The 19,352-nt window shown below is 45.7% G+C and overlaps 2 protein-coding genes across 2 annotated transcripts; one reads left to right on the top strand and one right to left on the bottom strand.

Annotated features, from left to right (window-relative positions):
- Positions 1–2,085: 2,085 nt before the first annotated feature.
- LOC128718756 (uncharacterized) lies at positions 2,086–3,837 on the bottom strand. The gene has a single exon (XM_053812375.1). The coding sequence runs from the start codon at positions 3,835–3,837 to the stop codon at positions 2,086–2,088; it is 1,752 nt and encodes a 583-aa protein (XP_053668350.1).
- Positions 3,838–17,145: 13,308 nt separating this feature from the next.
- On the top strand, positions 17,146–19,129 carry LOC128718755 (protein unzipped-like). The gene is made up of 7 exons (XM_053812374.1): positions 17,146–17,409; positions 17,478–17,717; positions 17,798–17,956; positions 18,027–18,138; positions 18,214–18,410; positions 18,477–18,629; positions 18,701–19,129. Exons 1-7 carry the CDS (start codon positions 17,146–17,148, stop codon positions 19,127–19,129), a joined length of 1,554 nt encoding a protein of 517 aa, XP_053668349.1.
- The last annotated feature ends 223 nt before the right edge of the window (positions 19,130–19,352 follow it).

Here is a 19,352-nt window from a genome sequence, read left to right as displayed (position 1 = left end):
GCGAACTGTGTTTGCTTTTGCACTTAGGCATGCGTCCGGCAGCTTAACACCGCCGTAGCGCATGGTAGTAAAAATTAATTTTCAAATTTCAATTACAAGTTCAAACATGGTGCATCGTATGCGCCTTACTGCACTAAGCCTCAGCGGACGTTCGCCACGAAAATAGTGGCTCATTTCCTTCATGTTTACTTTTCACACTATCCACGAGCTCAGCAGGCGGATTACATTTCCTTCACATAGCCCTGCAGTGGAAACATGAACCCCCTAACCCATTACGTCCAAACAGATATGGCGGTGGCGGGTTCAATGCAAAGACCCACGGCATTAACATTAACCCCGGTTCGTGCGGACGGTGTCCGACATTTTACTAAAATCGGAAAATAAAACCCTCCGGTTTCTCTGATATGAAATTTGATTCCTTCACTTGAACGGGTCCGGTTGGTGGCAGCAGGGCAACAGCATAACGTCCGAATGCCTCGAGGGCGCAACTTAATTGCGTCCTCCGTCCCGAAACCTACCGCAGTACTCTTTCACCACGCAGAAGTCGCAGAAGCAGCCGCAGGGTAAATGGAGAAAATTAAATAGTTCCTGACTCGTCGGAATCGCTGCAACTGACCATAACCCCGGCGTCAGTCGTGTGGCACGCGTACATTCTTTGTATTAATGGCCACGTTACAGTGGTTCGAGACCGCCCGGTGCTAGTACGACCGGAACTTCCGCCCGAAATGTTGTTCCCGCTACGCTGGTCCAAGGACGCATTAGTAGAATTCGTTTGATTTATTTCCCCGCATTCGGGAGACCATTGCACCATGCAATGGAGGAAAAAAAAAACGAGGAGTCATGCAAGTTAGAATTCGGATTGGAACAGTGCTGGGATTTTTGGACAGTTCCGGCTCGAGGGACCAACTAATTCAATTAGACAACTTAGAACCGAATTGGACGCGTTGCGTCGAGTGAGTTAAATAACGTGGCAGTACCACCATCCTGACCATCCTGACCTTTGTCCACTGGTTTTCAACCCTGCACAGATGGGAAGGGAAAAGGCGTACAAGAGAAGGATGAACCCTAACACGCCGGGGGGTGTGAAAATGATGCGGAGGAACGACGTATGCAGGGTGCCGAATTATATTGCATTAGATTTCATAATGAAGCATGTCCTGCTATCGACATACCCGCTGGCCAGATGTTCCGCCAGAGGACGCCATAACGAAATGAATTTACTGCACCAGCAACATATGTGTTTGCACCTAATTTGTGGACAATCAATATTGCTACCTAATTGTTCGGACCAACTGTTCCCGAGGGTGTTCGTTCTGTTTTCGACGGATCCAATATTGATGCTGGAAGATGGGTACAACACCAACAATGAACTCTTCTAACACGTGTGTCGGATTAACCACAAATTATGTCTTCTGTTTGACCTTCTCTAACCCACTGGAGATGTCCAGTTTGATAGACCTCGTTTACCATAAATACAACACGGAACACGTTCCGGGAATATTAATACGCCATCGTTCCCGACAGAGCATCCATGTGACCTACTCTCCAGGAGTGAGAAGGACAACTCCCCTACCCAAAAAAAAAAAAAAGAACGCGTTCGATTCATCATAATCGAGCAACGGAAAAAAATATGGACCACAAATCATTCCCCCACGTACACATCATGACGTTAATATGCACGGTTTCGATCGTAACTCCATCGCCCAAAGAAACCCTTCTGGTCGGGGAACGCATCATTAGCATATCAATTTGTTGAACAAGGGATTTTATCTGCAACACTCATTTCTCTTCCATCCTGAGATTTATGGCGCGTTTGGAACTTCGGCAGCAGGCTTGGGTCCGTTTCTTTGTGCGTTTGTGCGCCAACGAATCCATCAAAAACCGCTGTTCATCGACAACCGAATCGATCTGCAGCCTGTTTTTTTTTTGGCTGTCACACAGACGCTTCTCCATAAATGGCGCCGTGATCTTCGAGAAGAAAACATGCGCTCCCACTCCGGTCTGGTCGATTGTTTTCATAAAAAGATATGAAAGGCACTTGGAAGAGAAATTCGGACATCTCGCCACCGCATAACCTCCCTCTCGCTAGCATCGCTTCCGGCTACAGATCTCATCGACGAGTGCCTCAATCCAGTGCATCCGGCTTTTACGAAGCTGCCGCCTAACCTTCCGTTGCCCTTTGACGCTACGAAACTGTTCCTCGGCAATGTCCGAATATGGTCGGAGATTTGCGTTGCGGGGCACGTAGTCCATCGGTTCTGGTTGGGGCACCGGGTCAAACAGAAGATCACGCATCGTAACCTTAGATTTGAGTGAAGTGGAATGGATAATCCTTTTTGGGTGAGCGGTAGTTTCTCCCTGGGAACTATCCGTTTTTGCATTGCCATCCAACAGGCTTCCCTGGATGTAAAGTCGTATTGGACTCTCGTCACATTTCTGCACTAGCACCGGTACACGAGGCACGGTGACTTTGGGTAACTTCAACTTTTCGATCTTGGTGCTGTGAGCTATCCAGTGGCCCCATTCCTCCCGGGTCATGCAAGTGTGATAAGCCAACGGCTCCTTTCGCTTGTTTTGTTCGGTCTTCTCAAGCCGCCCTTCGTCCTCCGAGTCATCAGGATGTACACCGAATTCCGCCAAGCGGTACCGCTTCACCTCGAGCTTTGCCTCGGGTAGTTCCTTCGGGGTGTTGGCATTGCGAAAGTAATCCTCCACAAGCAACGCCTCATCTCGCAGCTTTCTCCTATCCTCCATAACCTGAGCCTTATACGCCGCAAACTGTTGCACGGATGCCGGATATGTACGAACCGTGCGGTGCTGTAGTTGGTTTAGTTCCTCCAACCGGTTACTGAGCGCCTCGCGGAAATGGGCTTTGGCTTCGTTCCGGATGTCAGGCTCTGGGTATTCTGCTTCGTACTTTTCCGCATCGAACGGTGCAGGAGATTTGTGCCGTTCGCGTTCGGCGTCCTCTAGCTGCTGTCTAACACGCTCAAACTTTTGCAGGTATCGAGATCTCATTCGGTGCAAGAACTGCTCCTGAGCTTCAATGACAGGAACTTTCTCGTCCCTGTGCATTATTGTAGGTGGCTGATAGGACGCAACTGAGCCGGATCGAACTTGGTGAGGCGCATTTTCTGGTGTAAGTTCCCGATCCACACTGCTATCACTCTGCTCCAACTCATCTGGCAAGTCGTCCAGTAATACTTCACTATCGTCTGACTCTTCCGCCGTTGGATCTTCAATTTCCGCAGTTGGTTCGCGGTTGAAGTACTCTCGAAACAATTCACTTCTCAGCAATGCTCTTCTGGCACGGAAAAATGTCTTGCAGCACTCTCGCGATACAATCCTCCTCCCGTCAGCAACTTTCTCAACTGCTTCCGCCGTTTCCTCCACTGTACTTTCCGCCGAGCTTACATTGTCCGCCACAATAACATCGTTAACGCAATCCTCCAGTGGTCGCGGTACTTCCGCCGGACAAACACTCTTGACGTTGCGCTTGTGAAACACTTCCTCAATAGGCGTCCGTCTAGCGAATGGGTTTGTGGTGGTACATTTTCGTGGCTTCACGTTGAGCCCTTCAAAGCTGGATAAATGCCCGGGAAGATCTCGGTAAGGGCGTTCGTAGTTTTTCCTTTCATACGGCCGGCGAACGTCAAACTGTTCCTTGTCCCATTTCACCTTCGGCACTACCGCTGGTAATGATCGAATATCTTCATCTGGGGCCAGTCGTTTCGGTTTGATTGAATGTGTTCCGTCATCATTCAGATCGGTGTTGTAGGAACGGAAATTTACCGCGTATGAATCGGTCGAAGCCACACTTGGTGATGATGATGCCATTGCCAACGCCTACTGCGAACAGCCAAACTTCCAATAATAGTTCGCGCGCCCTTGCTTTATACGGCCTTCTATGTAGAAATGAAGACTATGATGCTTTCTATCCTTCCTTTTTGCACGCCGCTCATTCACAATGTATAAAATCAAACCTTCTTCATTTGCGTCCAGTAAATGCCGGTTGCTTACAAAGAAAGAAAAAAAAACTGTTGAATGTTTAATGAGCGTCACCGTATGACATAAATTATGCCTCCAACTAAAGATGTACAGACGCGCGACCAAAAACCATCTACCAATGGGATGCTTTGTTGTACGTCATGTGTGTAACGTCGTCCACAAACACCTAGCGCAACCACAGTATGGGTAGTCTTCAATGCCAACGGACCGACATTAGGTCACACAGGTGGCATGAAGCGACAAATTATGCACGGCAATGTGCCGGTTCTTCCTGTCCTTTCTATTTCACACACGTTTGACCGGCGGTTCTTTCGCGCTTTGCGAGATACACACCGCACAGCGCACTCGGTGACACATGATATGGAATTAACCGGTAGCTTAACGAGTAATCGTACCCCTTTTCCAGACTGGGCACGCTTGGGTAAAGGGCACCCGTAACAATCTTGCGATGGGCATAATACCGGCCAACGGTGTCCAACAAAGTATCCAACCATCGGTGAAGTCGTCAACGCAACTGGAGAATGTCAAAACTCCAACGTTTCGTAAAAGATTGCTCCACTAGAATGTCCATCGGTGTCAGCATGCGTACCCGGCACTGATATTCAGAGTGCTCCGTTATGGTGCTTATTAATTAAGACCATAGTCGGACCATGTGTCGTAAAAAAAACCATCACCCAGAACCACCAGAGTCTGTGACATATGAGCTATGCCGAGGGCAGCTTTCCGAAATGTCGTCGATGGAAACATCGAAACAAGAGCACCCAAGAGTGAGACCCCCCTCTCACATCAGATCAGACACGATATTTTACCCATTCAAGGAGGAGGAATGGTGCAGGAACTGGTATGGCATAACAGCATGCCGCAGACAATATGGGACCAGAAATATGCAAAACTGTCATCCGCAATCGGGCGGTTTGTTTTTTTTTGTGCGACTCGGTGATGGAGGACACCAGTGTTTTTTTCTCCCCCGAGGTCGAGACGCTTTTTTAGAGCTTCAAACGAACTCGTTTTGATGCCCAGACTTGCAAAAACCGCACGTCCAATACGCACCCCAGGAAGGTGACACGAGAACGACAGCTTTACTCGACGTAGTTATTGGATTGAAATTTTGGGATTGACTTCGAATGCAATCCTAAAACAGTACCGGTTCACAAATGTCCGCGGATCGCATGCGGGTACTTCGACCACGCCGTTACTGGTCGATTGCAACGAGTACTTAACAACGTTTGCTTGTGAGTGCTCCTGTTTTTTTTTATGGCTGGCTCGTGCAACCGTTCGTAACCGGTAACAGCGGCGGCGGTTTTTTTTTTGGATTGTGCACTTTTGTACAAGTGGGGCGTGCAACGAATCTTAATCGAATGCCCCAAACTTCCACCCTTGCAACGCAGAGGATTAAAGCGAGCGCGATGCCCCGGGGATGCCCCCTCGGGGTGGTACTTAAATTCGTTGCGCTCCTTATTTTAGGTGGTTTCAGCAACTTTGCGCGTAGGAGTCGCCTTCTCGCTTCTGGTGGATACAGGTTTATTCCCTGTGTTGCGACCATCATCCCCCTGAAATATGCAACTCTGGACTGAACGGTGCGCCCCGTTAACATATCCGGCGGTATATCTTGATTAACGTTACGAGCGGAACACATTATGGCGTTGATCAAAGTCCAGGTTTTTCGGGTGTGGCTGCCAAACATCTGGTCTAGAACCTTCCTTTCTCCTCAAGCAGCAACTATTGTCAACCAAAGGCAATGTTGTGGACACATTCTGCCTAATCGCTATAAACTCGCCGTCCGTCCTAAATGCCTTAATTTGTGCGTATTAATATGGACACGGTTTATGATTGCAAACGGCTTTCGGTGGTGTAAAAATCCCCCAACACCGTAAAAGACCTGTTTATCAGGAATACGGCTATGGGTTAACAGCCGTCCACCTTCAGCTTCAGTTCCCTCGATCCGATATGAATTATGTATGCAAATTCTACCTCAGTGAAAAGAGTTCTATGTTCTTCTTGCTTATTCTTGTTGACAATTTTTAAATCTCGAGTTAAGATAAGATGTTCGGACCATGCTAGGCGCCAATGAAATGTCGCATGTCAGGGACACTGGGGCATATATAGAGAGACAGATTTAATGCAATAGCAATGCGACCCTGGTTGAGAATTGAATTCTGTGTGCAGCTTAACCCCGTGGCGTAGCAATGACGTAAGTTCTTGAAGGCGCCACGAATTACATCACATCAGCTCAGTCTCAGCACGTGTACGAAGGAATCTGACTGCTTTGACAAAGCTTCTCCATGCGAGTGACATTAAGATGATGTCAGACGTACACCATGTTGACGACATGTCGAACCACCTAAACTGATCAGGATTCGTATCGAATGTTATCCAAATTGTGTTCTACGTCGGCGGAAGATAAAATCACGCAAGTACACTACAATACCTAGTATTTTGGCCGAAGTCTAGCTGTCGTCGGCCTTGAAAAAAGATGCCAAATACTTTTCTTAATGAACTTTCCCTTTCGCTTGGATATCATCATCAGATTCCTACGGCACGTGTACCATCCATTCTGCCATTACCCGGCGTTGTCAGGGCAAGAGCAAGCCGCCGCCGCACACCTTAAAAGTAAATTCAATTCCACCGGGACAATCATCGTTCAGTGTGCCGGTGTGGTACGTGTTTTTTCCTTTGCCGAATTGCCATCAGCGGTGGTGATCAAATATTTGAAACCTTTCTTCGGCTCGGCCACCTTCGCAGCAAAGAAACTTTTTGTCGCATGGACTGGAAATCGTTCTCGTTCGCCGTCGGGTTCTTAAAACACGTTAAACTGTTGGAACCCTTTTTGTTCCTTACCGTTGGATGGCTTTGGGCGATGACAACCGAAACGAACCAGTTGCAACAACGGTTGAAAGAACTTTTTCCCGACCTATTCATCATGGTGACTGCGTAACGTAAACTTTTTAACTAATGGAATTTATAGAAATTCTTGTTGGAAGATAAGTTTGGTTAGCTTTTTTTTTGCTGCTATCGTTTCTGCTGTTTGCCGCAAGGACGCTGACTATTTACTTCGGTCTATTCGGCTAGATTAGTTTTAGCATTATTAAATTAAACTATTAAACATTTCAAACATCAATCTTAGTTTAATTTAATATGAAATTTTCACAATTACTTCAGACAAATGATGCAGATGGTATTTAGTTCTTATTCATACGCTTAAAATCGAATTGATCGAAAGAGCAAACCACTTTCCTACTTTGATAAAACACTTAACGGTTTGTATGCTTTTTCCTGCTCCGTTTGTAATTTATATCCTTTTCGGAAATAATGTCTCACTTCTGCTGTCTTGCCCGGATGAAATTTCCCACACTAGCGCTAGATATTTATCGTTTACGTTTTGTGTCAGGCTCCTCGTGCCACGCTATGGTGGAGTCATATAAATCCTTGAAGCCCTTTTCCATTTCCAGCGTTCTTTTTTGCCCTCCCGCTTCCGTATGTTCTCACCGGATCACGCTGCCAGACGAGTGAAAAATGAGCTTTCATTGGAGACGATTTTTGAGTTGATCGTTTTCCGTTGCACTCGCCGTCGAAACGACAGTTTGATGGAAGCGTACTTATTTTGTGTCACTTTGCGGGCGTGATTCATTGATTCGCTCGACGGTGCTTTTTTTTGCCCCTCCCCTGGGCAAGCACCGTGCGGGTCGTATCGCTTTACAAGCTCGGAAGAAATGGTCACCAAAAACGGTCAAACGATGAATGCGCGCCACACAAGTTGGCTAACGTTTTACCGATCCCTCTTCTTGCCGACAAGTTTCACAATCTAGGGCGGATATGTTGTGGTAAGTGGTATTTAATATTTCTCCCCTCGCTCGTAGACAGACAGATCCTCACCGAATGCGAATAAATTGTGATACACAAAAGGAACAGCTTATCTTTAGTTACGTATTTTGAAACTGTTCTTCCTCCTCGAAACGTCGTAGAGCATTACATCTTTCCGCGTCGTATCGTGCCGATGTTTGCTGTGTGATTTGGAAACATTGTGACCGAAAGGAACGGAGAAGGTAACGCGCCGGCAATCCGACACGCGAGAAGAACTTATCTCGCGCCAGGCTGTTTGTCAACATAAACTTCATTAAGCAAACGGAACGGCTGTGGACTTTTCCTCTTTTACGAAAAAAATGCAACGAGGTAGAAACATTGCCACACACACACACACAAATTCCACATGGCAGCTCTGCTATCTTTATGGAGGCAGAAACCCCTCCTTCCCGAGGTGCAAACAGTGCTCGTCAAGCAAACAGAACGTTTCTTGTGCATCGGACAAACATGTGCCCCCAACCCCCCTCTGACTGTAGACACGCAAACGATGGAAGACAACGACAACGAAATCTACATTCCAACATATTGTGTCGGGCGGAAAAGTGCAGCGAGATAAAAGAAGCGCAGGACAAACACATTCCCAGATGCAGATGCCTTCCTTTCGTTTGGATTTGCTGCACAAAACTGGGACGCTTCTGATGACGTCTTTCTTTCCCATCGTTATTCGTGACCAGGTTGCAAGGTTGAAGATTTATGATGATCATGTGCAGTGCCTTTTTGCCGCGCAGGTTTGGCACAAATGCCATTGGAGCAATCGTATTTTTGTTTGTGGAGTATCGATGAGGAACAGGAAAGGAACGCTTATCACTTTCCACAGAAGAATGTTTAAGAGGATTTATCGTTAATTACAGTGTATGCATTAAATCATATTTTGCTTTCCGTTTTTAATACGCCATATTACGTTGCGTTTGTAAAACGCCTGATAGTATGCAATCTGATGTAAAAATGGGTTTATTTAAGATCAGCTTCAGCTTTCGAATAGCTTTACATACGTTATAGCAATTCTTTATAGTGCAAATTACTGCAGTTGCAGTTCCTTTCACTTAGCGGGATTTCGTCCATAAATTTTCATCAATAAAATCGTCCATTAAAACCCGCTAAAGAAACCTAATAAATCATCCCGTGCCATTGTCCACAACCGCTTCAAGACGTGTTCCGTCGTTCGGTTGCAATTAAATGCACTCGCCATGGGGATATAGCGTGCAAGGAATGCATTCACACTGCACTTACACTCGGCGTTTGTTTGTAAGCTTTCTTTTTTTGAAATAAAAACACAATGCGGAGGTATTACAATACAAACACGTCGGCCCCATCGCACACAAAAGCGACTCAAGTGCATCCTTCCATTGCAATACTGCCCAAACCTGAACCGGATTTAGTTTTCGAGGCTCGGTGCCATCCTTCCCATTGCATACCGAGCAACGGTTTCACATCCGATTCTATACCGTCCGTTTTGTTCTACCCGGTTATGGTCCACCTTTTTCGTCACCTGATGCCCGGATTGCTGCTGCTTCCGCACGGTTCCGGTCGACGGTTTTTTTTTGCGACTATCCGTTCCAGTACTGCACACCACACCCAGGCAAGCTTGCCTGCTTCTGCCAAACAAACCTCGGCAACCGGTGTATCGGTTTGCGAACAAGCAACTCCCCACAATGACCGCCGAAGTGTGGCGAAATCTCAGCCCCAGAAGCTTCACGCTCTGCCGGGAATGAGCCAGCCATGGTCTCATTCTTATTCGAAATTTGATTTAATCTTGCGTTTTTTTTTGCACTCAACCTGGCCGAAACGCCCTGGTTTTTCGCCACGTGAGTGCTGGTTGTTTGTGGTGGTCAAACTGAAAAAAGGGCTTCATGCCGTAGAACGAACATTTAACCGGAAATATTAAGATTAGCGGACTCTTTAAAGCGTTCCAGATCGGTCGAGTAGACCTTTCGACGGTACAAAACGGTCAAACAATAAGTTGTTCAACACTTCTTCTGCAAAGTGTTGGTGGTATGCGCTTGAACGGTACGAGAACATTCTTTCAAGGACTTTCAGAACAATCTTATTTTACGCTTTGCTCATTAACGGAAATGACACACCACCATCCTGTGTGTGAAATATACATTTTTCACACTTCATTTCTTTCTTATGTAAATATTCACGTGTGAATGGATGGTTTGTGTAGTGATTTTGGGCGGGTTAATATTTGCTCAATTTACATTCGCTCACAATGCGAAACAATTATACACGTTTCACGTTTATTCTCCCTTGACAGATGGCAGGCACTTTCGTATTCCTTTTGCACCGGGGGAAAAAAATGCCTAAATTGAAAAAAAACAAAAGCCCACCCGATAATTAGACGGTTCGCTTAAACGATCGTTACGGATTCGGGAGGGAACAAAATTGGTGCCTCTGTCTCGTTATGCTTTCGGAGTGGCAAAATAATGCCCCAAAAAAACGTGTAAGGGTAATCATAAGCGCTAACTAACTTGACGGTTGATTGTTTCCATCGTATTACACACCCCTGGCCAAAGGCGGCAAATTTATGCGCTTACAAACGGAGAAACATGAAGGAGTTCTTGTACCGCGTTCGCTTCTTCATCAAACCTCGGCAGTACTTGAATTTGCATCTTCAAAAATATATGTTTTTTTTTGCACGCGCGAGTGTTTCGCTTATTATTCATTAGCTGACCGTTCATTGTGGATGAAAAGGGACTTTCGTCACGTCTTTCGTTGTTCGCAACGCGGTGATTTATGTGGAGCCGAACTCTGGCAGGTTTTCAGAGTTACTCATCCGCTTATGTGCTTTGCGGTAATGATTCCAAGTGCGGTGGATTTGAAAATGGAAAACAATCACGTACACGCAAGTACAGGCTGGAACATTATCATCTCCGACGTAAGTCAACGCAGAGTGTCCACTGGTGACAGATTCATGGCTTCTGCGGTACGGTTGCTAGCTGTTGTAATAAATTGGCGTGTAAAAAATTGTTTAGCAAACATGTTACACGGATTGATGGAGCATAAAGTCATAATATAACATGATTTCATGGAATTTAAAAGCAGACATAAACTGCAATAGCTTATAAATAGAAGTATTTATTATGGCAGAAGGTGTTTTGGTTTTTAATAGCTTTTAAATATGTTCAATACAGGGGTTTTTAGATGACAACGCAAGCTTCCATAACAACGAGCGCAGCTCATGACATTTCAACGGACTTATAAGACACCACAACCCCAGCAAGCATAGTTTAATGGCAGCCTACCACCAGTACGATGATAGAAGTGAAGTACGATCCAAGGAGTATAACCGTATCATAGGACGGGTTTTCACAATCAGACGATGATTGTTAGTAACATTTTCTATATTTTTCATTAAATAAAACATATTAAATTCAATAATTGCAGTACTTATTTCTTCAGTTGAAAACAAACATCGTTTGGTTGTCAAAATCCTTCTCAGAGCGCGGTTTATACTGGTCGGATCGTACTTGGCTGATACCGTCGTATGAGTTTTGTGGTAGGCTGCGCTGCGATTGTGATATCATGTGCTTGTATTGAACTATGCCTGCTGCAATTATAGAGTCTAGTAAGGTCGTTGAAAAGTCATGTGCTGCGCTTGTTGCGAAAGGCGCTTACGTTTTTCTGTCATGTAAAAAACCCTGTAACAAGACATTCTATGGAGTATGTCTTGGTAGCTACAGAGTAAATCCACTGATAACGACTCACACATGTCACACATGCTGACCATGTGAAAATTTTTGATTTTATATATTTTTATTAAGACATTTTAAACAACTTTAAGACATTTTAAACAACGCGGTATGTCCCCCATTTCTATCAACTAGATTCGTCAGACTACGCCGCAAGATAGTAAACGACTTTCCTAATTAGATTTCCGACTTCGACTGCCACGTGCGTGATATTTGGTCTCTACAGGATCTTCCCAATAGGCTGAACTGCTGTATTTAAACATAAACCCATATGGAATTACCATTAAGATCTACGTGATTTAACAATGTTTTGATTCGTGGAGAAGATGTCCTTCATAATACTTACGACATTTTCTAATCCGGTGGTCGTTACCACTCTGAAACGTAATAACCCTGGCCTGATGTCAGGATCTTAAACTAGATTGCTTGATGGAGATTCGTTAGTGCGGATAAAATGTGCTCATACTCTCTCCACAATGTCCCTTCATATCACCGCAGGATCTCCTGGGTGAGCAGCTTATTTCTTTACCAAACATTCTCATTCAGAAACACAGAAACATTCTTCATTCAGTAACTAGATAAAACAACCCAATACTTAGTCGAAAACAGACATTATTGACCCAAGTTGAGTTAATATTAAATTTGATCCTCTCTCGCGATCATACCTGCCACCCCTTGCAATAAATGATCAATTTAATGTAAAACAGCAATGACATCAATTGAAACACAATAACACAACTTTATGATCTCATTCCACTCAACCATTCTGGCTCATGTGCATACAATGGTGCGCAAAAAACGATCACATGTCGCACGCCCATAAATCTCCCACATCGATAGCGCGATCGTTGGTCCTGATCGTTATGCAAGCAGCAAACTCTTTTATGGAGCATAGAATGTGATTAATGTAGAGGTACAAAAAACCCACCCGAGTGTGTGCTTTGGTTTTTTAAAAAATCCAAACTCACTCTTCTGATTCTCTTAGTGATGAGAATATTAATCAATAAGGCAGCTCAGTTTAGCTTTCTTGTATAAAAAAAAATCCCTTTTTTCCTCTTGCGCATTCCTTCATTAATATTGAAATCATGTTTTTCTCACCATTCGTACGCACTTTCCCCAGAACAGCCAGAACGAAACGCGGTACGCCGCACTGAAATGTGCATTAATGTATGTGCCCGCCCCAGTAATTACCACCGACAAATCGTCATGCACATCTTGACGGCCTACGGTTATGCGATTTTTCGACAGGCTTTATGTTTTGGAAACGGCCATAATAATTACCCAATAAACGAATCACCCAATCATTGCAGGCGCGAGTACCTTCACACCATCGGCGTATACTATTCGAAAGGTAGTTGCCTTTATGCAAAACAGCCCTCTAAAAGCCATGTTCGGTAGGGTTATAAAGCGAACAAACGCCCTGGTTCGCTCCACCCGAGCCCTGTGGACAAGGCGACGCGCTTTTACGGCCCATTTCAACATCGAGAATGAATCGAAAGCGCAGATACGATCCACGGCAACTCGCGCGCGTTATGTAACGTGCGCATCTCGGTTGCCATCGTTTGCTGCACTTCCAGTGATGCAAGTTCGCGTTCCGCACGGTAAAATCTCACTTTAACGCATGACACTCTCAATTTGCATATCCGTTCGCCATCCATCAACCCCGAGTGACATGGGGAGTGCGAAAGGTGGATAGCAAAAAAAAAAAGGGAAACACGAAATAGGCCACGAAGCGCACCGTGAATGCATCTGCGGTGTGAAGGCCAAGAGCAGGCGCGGTTATAACCACCCCAGTCAGTGGTCATCCCCACCGTACGGTGGGAGTTAAATTAACAAAAAAAGACATAAAATTACTCCTATCCATTATGTGCCCGGTCTCCGGTACGCCATCAATTTGCCGAGCGCCTGGGGGGGAGGCAATAATTTTAATTACTTTGTTTGGTCGCTAACTAGCGTCGTTTTATTATGATACGCGTTCTGTTTCAGTTTCGGCTTTCATTAATCGTATGATGCAAAACTAGTTCCATTCGTTGAACAGCTGATGGAACTACGCTGAGTCGTATCGATTTCGTCATGTCGAGTTTTGCTTAAATCTAGAATTATTTTTTTGTTGAATCAATCCTGGTCACGGCACCAATTATGCTCGAGAAAAAGTCTACTCTTGCTAGAGTCTACTCCAGTAGTACTCCACTAGAGACTCCACTCTACTAGAGTCTACTCCAGTCTACTTCAAATCAAATCCCGAGTCTACTTCAAATAAAATAATATTAATGGAATAAGTGTTATACTCGTAAGTAAGACTTAATCCTGGTCACGTCAACAATTTTATTTGAGATCATTTTCATTTTCTCCTCCTACAAAAAATTATTTTTAGAATCCCAGTCGATCTTGATCTTACGAAACCAGCTCCGAGGACGTTAATTAGCCTGGAAAATTTTCTCTGCCCTAACTTTGAACGGCGTCCAAATGACGGCAATAAAAATTGCAACGATCGATCGCGTGCATCGTTATGAAATTGTTATGAAATGCTTAAACAACAGCCACTTTGCAGTGGCGTCCAGCAGCAAAAAAAAAAACGTTCGAAAGATATGTCAATTTACATTATTACATGGTTGCATTTCCTTCTAACGTGCTGACGTGATTGGTTCGCGTTACGGCAAAGTATCGCACAACATCACAAACGGTACGTCCTTCGAGAATCGCAAGAATCAGCTGACATCCAGCAGACTGTTCCGACTGTTTATTACTATTGATTTGGACAACATTTGTCAGAACCTTGTGGGCTTGAAAGGTACACGATGCAATCTAGTTTCGGGTCTTGACCTTCCTTTTGCGATGATTTGCGCCATCGGCAATAGTGCTCGTAGGCTCATTGCTCCCTCCAAACAATGTTCATCACGCTCGATATTTTCCACAACCCATCGCTAATGGTCCACCCAACAGGAAAAAAAATGTAAAGAAATCGCATGATTAGCTACGAAACGGTTTCACAATCGATCCCACTGGTGGTCGCTTACCGCATTTTATTGCACAAAAATAACCTTCCGCAAACCGACAGTCTTGCTTTCTTTATACTTCGGGCCTATTATATGAGCCGTGGGAGGATTGCTGTACCCTTCTGGGTGAAAGATATAGAGCACGGACGGTCTCCTCCGGTCCCACAGCTCGATCAGGACCACACACCGCCAGGCACAAAAAAAAGTTCAGTGCGGAAAACGGAAAGGAAACAGGAGAGGAAAAACGACTCCACGATGGCGCAGTGTGTGTGTGTGTGTGTATGTGTTTGCTGTATCCAAGGTGAAACTTTCTTCCGTCGGAAGAATTCTGTCGCCAGGTCTCCCGGTGTACCACCGCTTGAAATTGATCGAAAATCCCACCCAGATTGTGAACACGGACAAACTGACAGGGTGAACCGACGTGACGTGATTATTGCTGAAAGAAAGTTCATCAGGAAAGCACGACCACGGGGTGGTCTCCAATTTTTGAGGTGCGGCACGGTTGGTGGACATTTCGAGGCTCTAATCGAATTAAGTCAGTTACGAGTCAGTGTACAATGCTCAAGCAATGCTGGCGGCGTAATTAGACAAACCGAAGCTGTAGAGTACAAGTTCCACAAACTCTCGCGTTAATTGCATAAAAGATTGTCGAAACTTTAGTTCCAGTTCTACTCAAACTCATTCATATTCAGCCACAATAAGCAAACTTGCGCCCATACACCAAAGATTCGCCGACCTTAATATAATCCTGCCAAAACCCTTGGAGAGCTTCCATTGCAGTGATGTTACGCTGTGTCGTAAAACACTCAATTTCTGCACCATGAATTCCACGAATTCTGAACTCCAAGAAATTGGAGGCCTTCATTGGGACATTTGGGTTGTTCTCCTTCTCACTCGATGTCTCGCCTTTCTTCATTCACGGCGAAACCTTCGAATGGCTTTACGTCGCATTACAATTCACCATCGCTGTTCGATCGTGTACAGCACAATGTCCCCGCTGACAGCATCATTAAATGTCACACCGTGGTACGCTTGTGTCTCTCTTTCCTACTCCCGTACCATTGTAAAACATTTCCCACCACATCATTAAAAATTACGACTTCGGTACATCATTTCGGATCGAATCAAAACACCAGGCCGACCAGGTGAGCTGAAAGCGATCAATTTAATTTTTACGAGATGTAATTTTCTCCTGCTCTGAACACTTTCCCAGCCTGGTCGGATTAGAGAATAGTAAAGACAGGTAATAGGTCCGACGATGGTGAACAAGCACCGTCAGTCTGTTCAGTGGTTTGTTTGACAAAACGGAAACGGAAAATTAACCATTAACCGCACCGAAAAAAAAAGTCAAACAACTGCTGTGCCCAATTACACTGACACAAGGCGACTGGAAGAGAATTTCTTCTGGCGGACACTCGAAGCAGACGTGTGAAGAACCGCGAGCAATATGCTCTTGGGATATATTGGTGACTGACAGCGTGTAATTTAATCCCTTGTTGGGGCAGTTCTAGTGGAGATGATGTAACAAAGAGATTTCCTCAACATGCGAGGCACTCTTGTTTTCTGGCAGACCAACGCTGGGCTCCTCACCACTGGCATCATCAAAGACGCCCGACGTTGGCAAATAAACAACGCACTAAAATGTCCCGAAAGTATCGAGACAACCGGCCGGCGGCCTATCACAACCAGCATCGTAAACCATCGCCGCGATCGATATTGAATATCGTCAGCAAGATCATTGTCGCGTCAACATCATCATCCGACGGGACGATGGAACGTACCGTCACGGGACACCGGTTCCTCCCACTCTGCCGGGTATGATGTTATCGGTTGCGTTTTTTTTTTCGGGTGGGTTGTCCTGACTTTTTCCAATATTCCTGGCGCCCCAAAGTCTGCTGATTGACAGCGTTTGGCAAGGACCGCTCGATAGCACAAAGCCATAAAACAGTAGCATGCGGAGAGTGGAGATTGACGCTAGTCTGCTTTACGTTTACTACCCTGCTTGCAGTGCCCGTGTGCCGCATCCGGAAAATAGTTGCCCCAAGCAAAGCAAACGCATCAAAACATCCGGACATCTCGGTTAACCCTGACCGACAAAGCTCATCAGTCTGCTAGCAGCGTCACGGTTGTGATGTAAATTGACACTGAAATGACTTCCCGCGTTCCCGAGTTTAAATAAAGCCACACTTCGCAAATGCCGCCTCTGCAGAGTGCAATTGGTGCAACGGTACGTTCCGATGCAATTGAAGTAATGACCGGAGTGCGCACACTACTGGTCGGAATAGAGGTATCTTTTGACTTTTGGCTGTGTTGTTTTTGGGACGTTAGGGGATTTTGGACATAAATTGTCTAAACGTGCTCGTAGCATATTGGATGGCTGTATGGCTGTATGTTACCAATGGAGTTTAAGAGTCTAACGTGATTATGTCCCAGGAATTAGCTTCCCTAATGGAGTTTTAACGAAAGTGGATGATATGAACGTTTGGTCTAATATTTGCTCTTTGGCTTTCGTTTCAGAATAGGAAAAGCTCCGACAGCTGGCAAGCGCACCAGTTCCTACTTAAGCGTCGATTTAAACAGTTTTCAACATGGCCAATGTACGGTGGACTGCCAGCCGCCAATCGGCTCTGTGCTTTGTCGCTGTACTGCTCTGTGCTGTAGTGCTGCCGAACTACACCGAAGCGTCCACTAGCAGCGTATTTAAGGCACTGTCGATAGGTGCCAGCACCCAGTCCGTCACGTCCAGCACGCTGTCTTGGGAGAAGTTCAGCGAGGCCGAAACGCATCTCCAGTATGCCGTGCGTACGTACGAACCCGAACCGCACTCGCGGGAAGCTGCCGAAAGTGAGCAGGTAAGTGTACCAAACTTAACCTACTTCTACTACTTCGAACAGTAACACTTACCTCCGTAACATTTCAGCTGCACACTCCCAACTACGTGTGTCGGGTGGAAATTGAAGGCATCTTCACGGGGGGTCACACGGTGACGGAAGAATCGTCCACCATCTGTATCGTGGCGGCTCAACTTTCCGAGGTCGAACGGCACCATGCGTTCGAGGTGCTCATCAATATGGGCGGCGGTGGAAAGCTTAAGTGGCAACCGTGGAGTCGATATCATGCCGGTATCTTTGGCGGGGCCGTCAGCGTTGGCACGGGCAAGGTAAACAAACACCGCCTTTTGGTATGCAACCCGCACCACATGCTGAACGTGGCGTTTTCTTTCCTTCCGTTTCCGAACAGTTTGGCGACTATTACATTGCCCGCATTCGACCGGCGCACGGTGAGGGACAGCACCATCACCACGGTGGACACGAGTCGTATGTGGTGGGAAACTTTGACCCAAATGTGAAGCTTACTGGTCGTATTAATGCGCCCCTGCCCGGATCCAGCATGAGCACGGTAGGTGAAGCTGATGCGAATGTGGCCGTTGAATGAATGCTTCATTTTCCAAATTTTGATACCTTCGCAGGAACACGAACATGGCGACATCTTGGTGGAGATCGAACCGGTCAAGTACGAATTACGCTCCATCAAGCTGAACAAGCTACGAACTACCATTAAGAAGAACACTACCGTGTTAGGTAAGAATTACCGTCTTTTTGGACGTTTATTTACTAGTAATAGCGAAAACTAACCTTACTTATGTGTCGTTTCAGGTTCGACTATTCTTTCCAACACCGACGACAAGACGAGTCTTGCGGAAACCGTCATCACGTACGATTTCATGAAGGAAATCTACTGGGGCAAACATGAAGGCGTTGTGCAGGGTTTGTTTACGAAAGTGTACGATTCTCGATCACAGCAAGCGTCTAATGTGACTTGGGGCATCCAAAGCTCTGCGCGTCATGTCGAGGTATGAATTATCGCTAGGATTTGTTCGTGTGAAGTGTTTTTTTTTATTGTTATTGTATCTTTGTAGACAAAATCGGTCAACACGATGCTGGAACCGGGAACTGCCATCAACGTGACACTGTTTGGAAACTACACAGAGATGGAAGCACCGTATTCAGCCACAATCAAGGCATACTATGACGACAACAGTGATCCCGTTAGCAGACGGATAAACACTGTCGTAAGTAATCTTAGCTTGCTGTGTTATGAGTGCACTGAAATTAATACCTTTGTCGCCTGCTTAAACTCCAGATGGTCAGTCGAGATATGGAGGATGTAAAGATGGAGTACAGTCCAGTGTATTGGATCGAGAATGGTACGCTTGTGCCAACGACGACAACCACGACGACGACCACCACCACGACGACTACAACCACCACAACCACCACCACGACGTCGACGACCGAGGCAACCACCAGCTTGCGTCCGGTTCCGATCAACAGTACACCCGTCGAAGGTGGCACCATGATCGATGAGGATGGCATGAGCAATGAGATTGGACATGCGCCATCCACCAGCAGAGATCTAGACGTTAGTCGGAGCAACGAAAAGCTGGACAACATGTCGAGCCGCAGTCGCAGTCGAAGCCCAAATGGCGCTTCCAGCTTAAAAGAAACGGCTACCAATCTGTACAAAATATTGGTGGCGGTGGTGGCAGTCGTTCTGTTGCATCCCAATTAAAAAACAAAACTGCTCTTCATTTAGTCCCGAGTCGTGCAGAAAACACGAGTTCTCTAAGTATGTTGCTTTCTAGTAATTGGCCGTTATCCCTCATTCGCCCTAAGTCTATTAGTAGCTGTATGTCGAGCTTTGCTGCATTGAAGAAACAAAACCGCAATTGTGAGGAAACATTCTACGGAACGGATGTTGAAAGCGAACAAACAGAGTCGACCCATCCCGCGTC

The sequence above is a fragment of the Anopheles marshallii genome, chromosome 2 (genome assembly GCF_943734725.1).
Source record: "Anopheles marshallii chromosome 2, idAnoMarsDA_429_01, whole genome shotgun sequence".
Taxonomy (NCBI): Eukaryota; Metazoa; Arthropoda; class Insecta; order Diptera; family Culicidae; genus Anopheles; species Anopheles marshallii.
The sequence above is the reverse complement of the archived record's forward strand: the minus strand, read 5'-3'. Positions and strand labels throughout refer to the sequence as shown.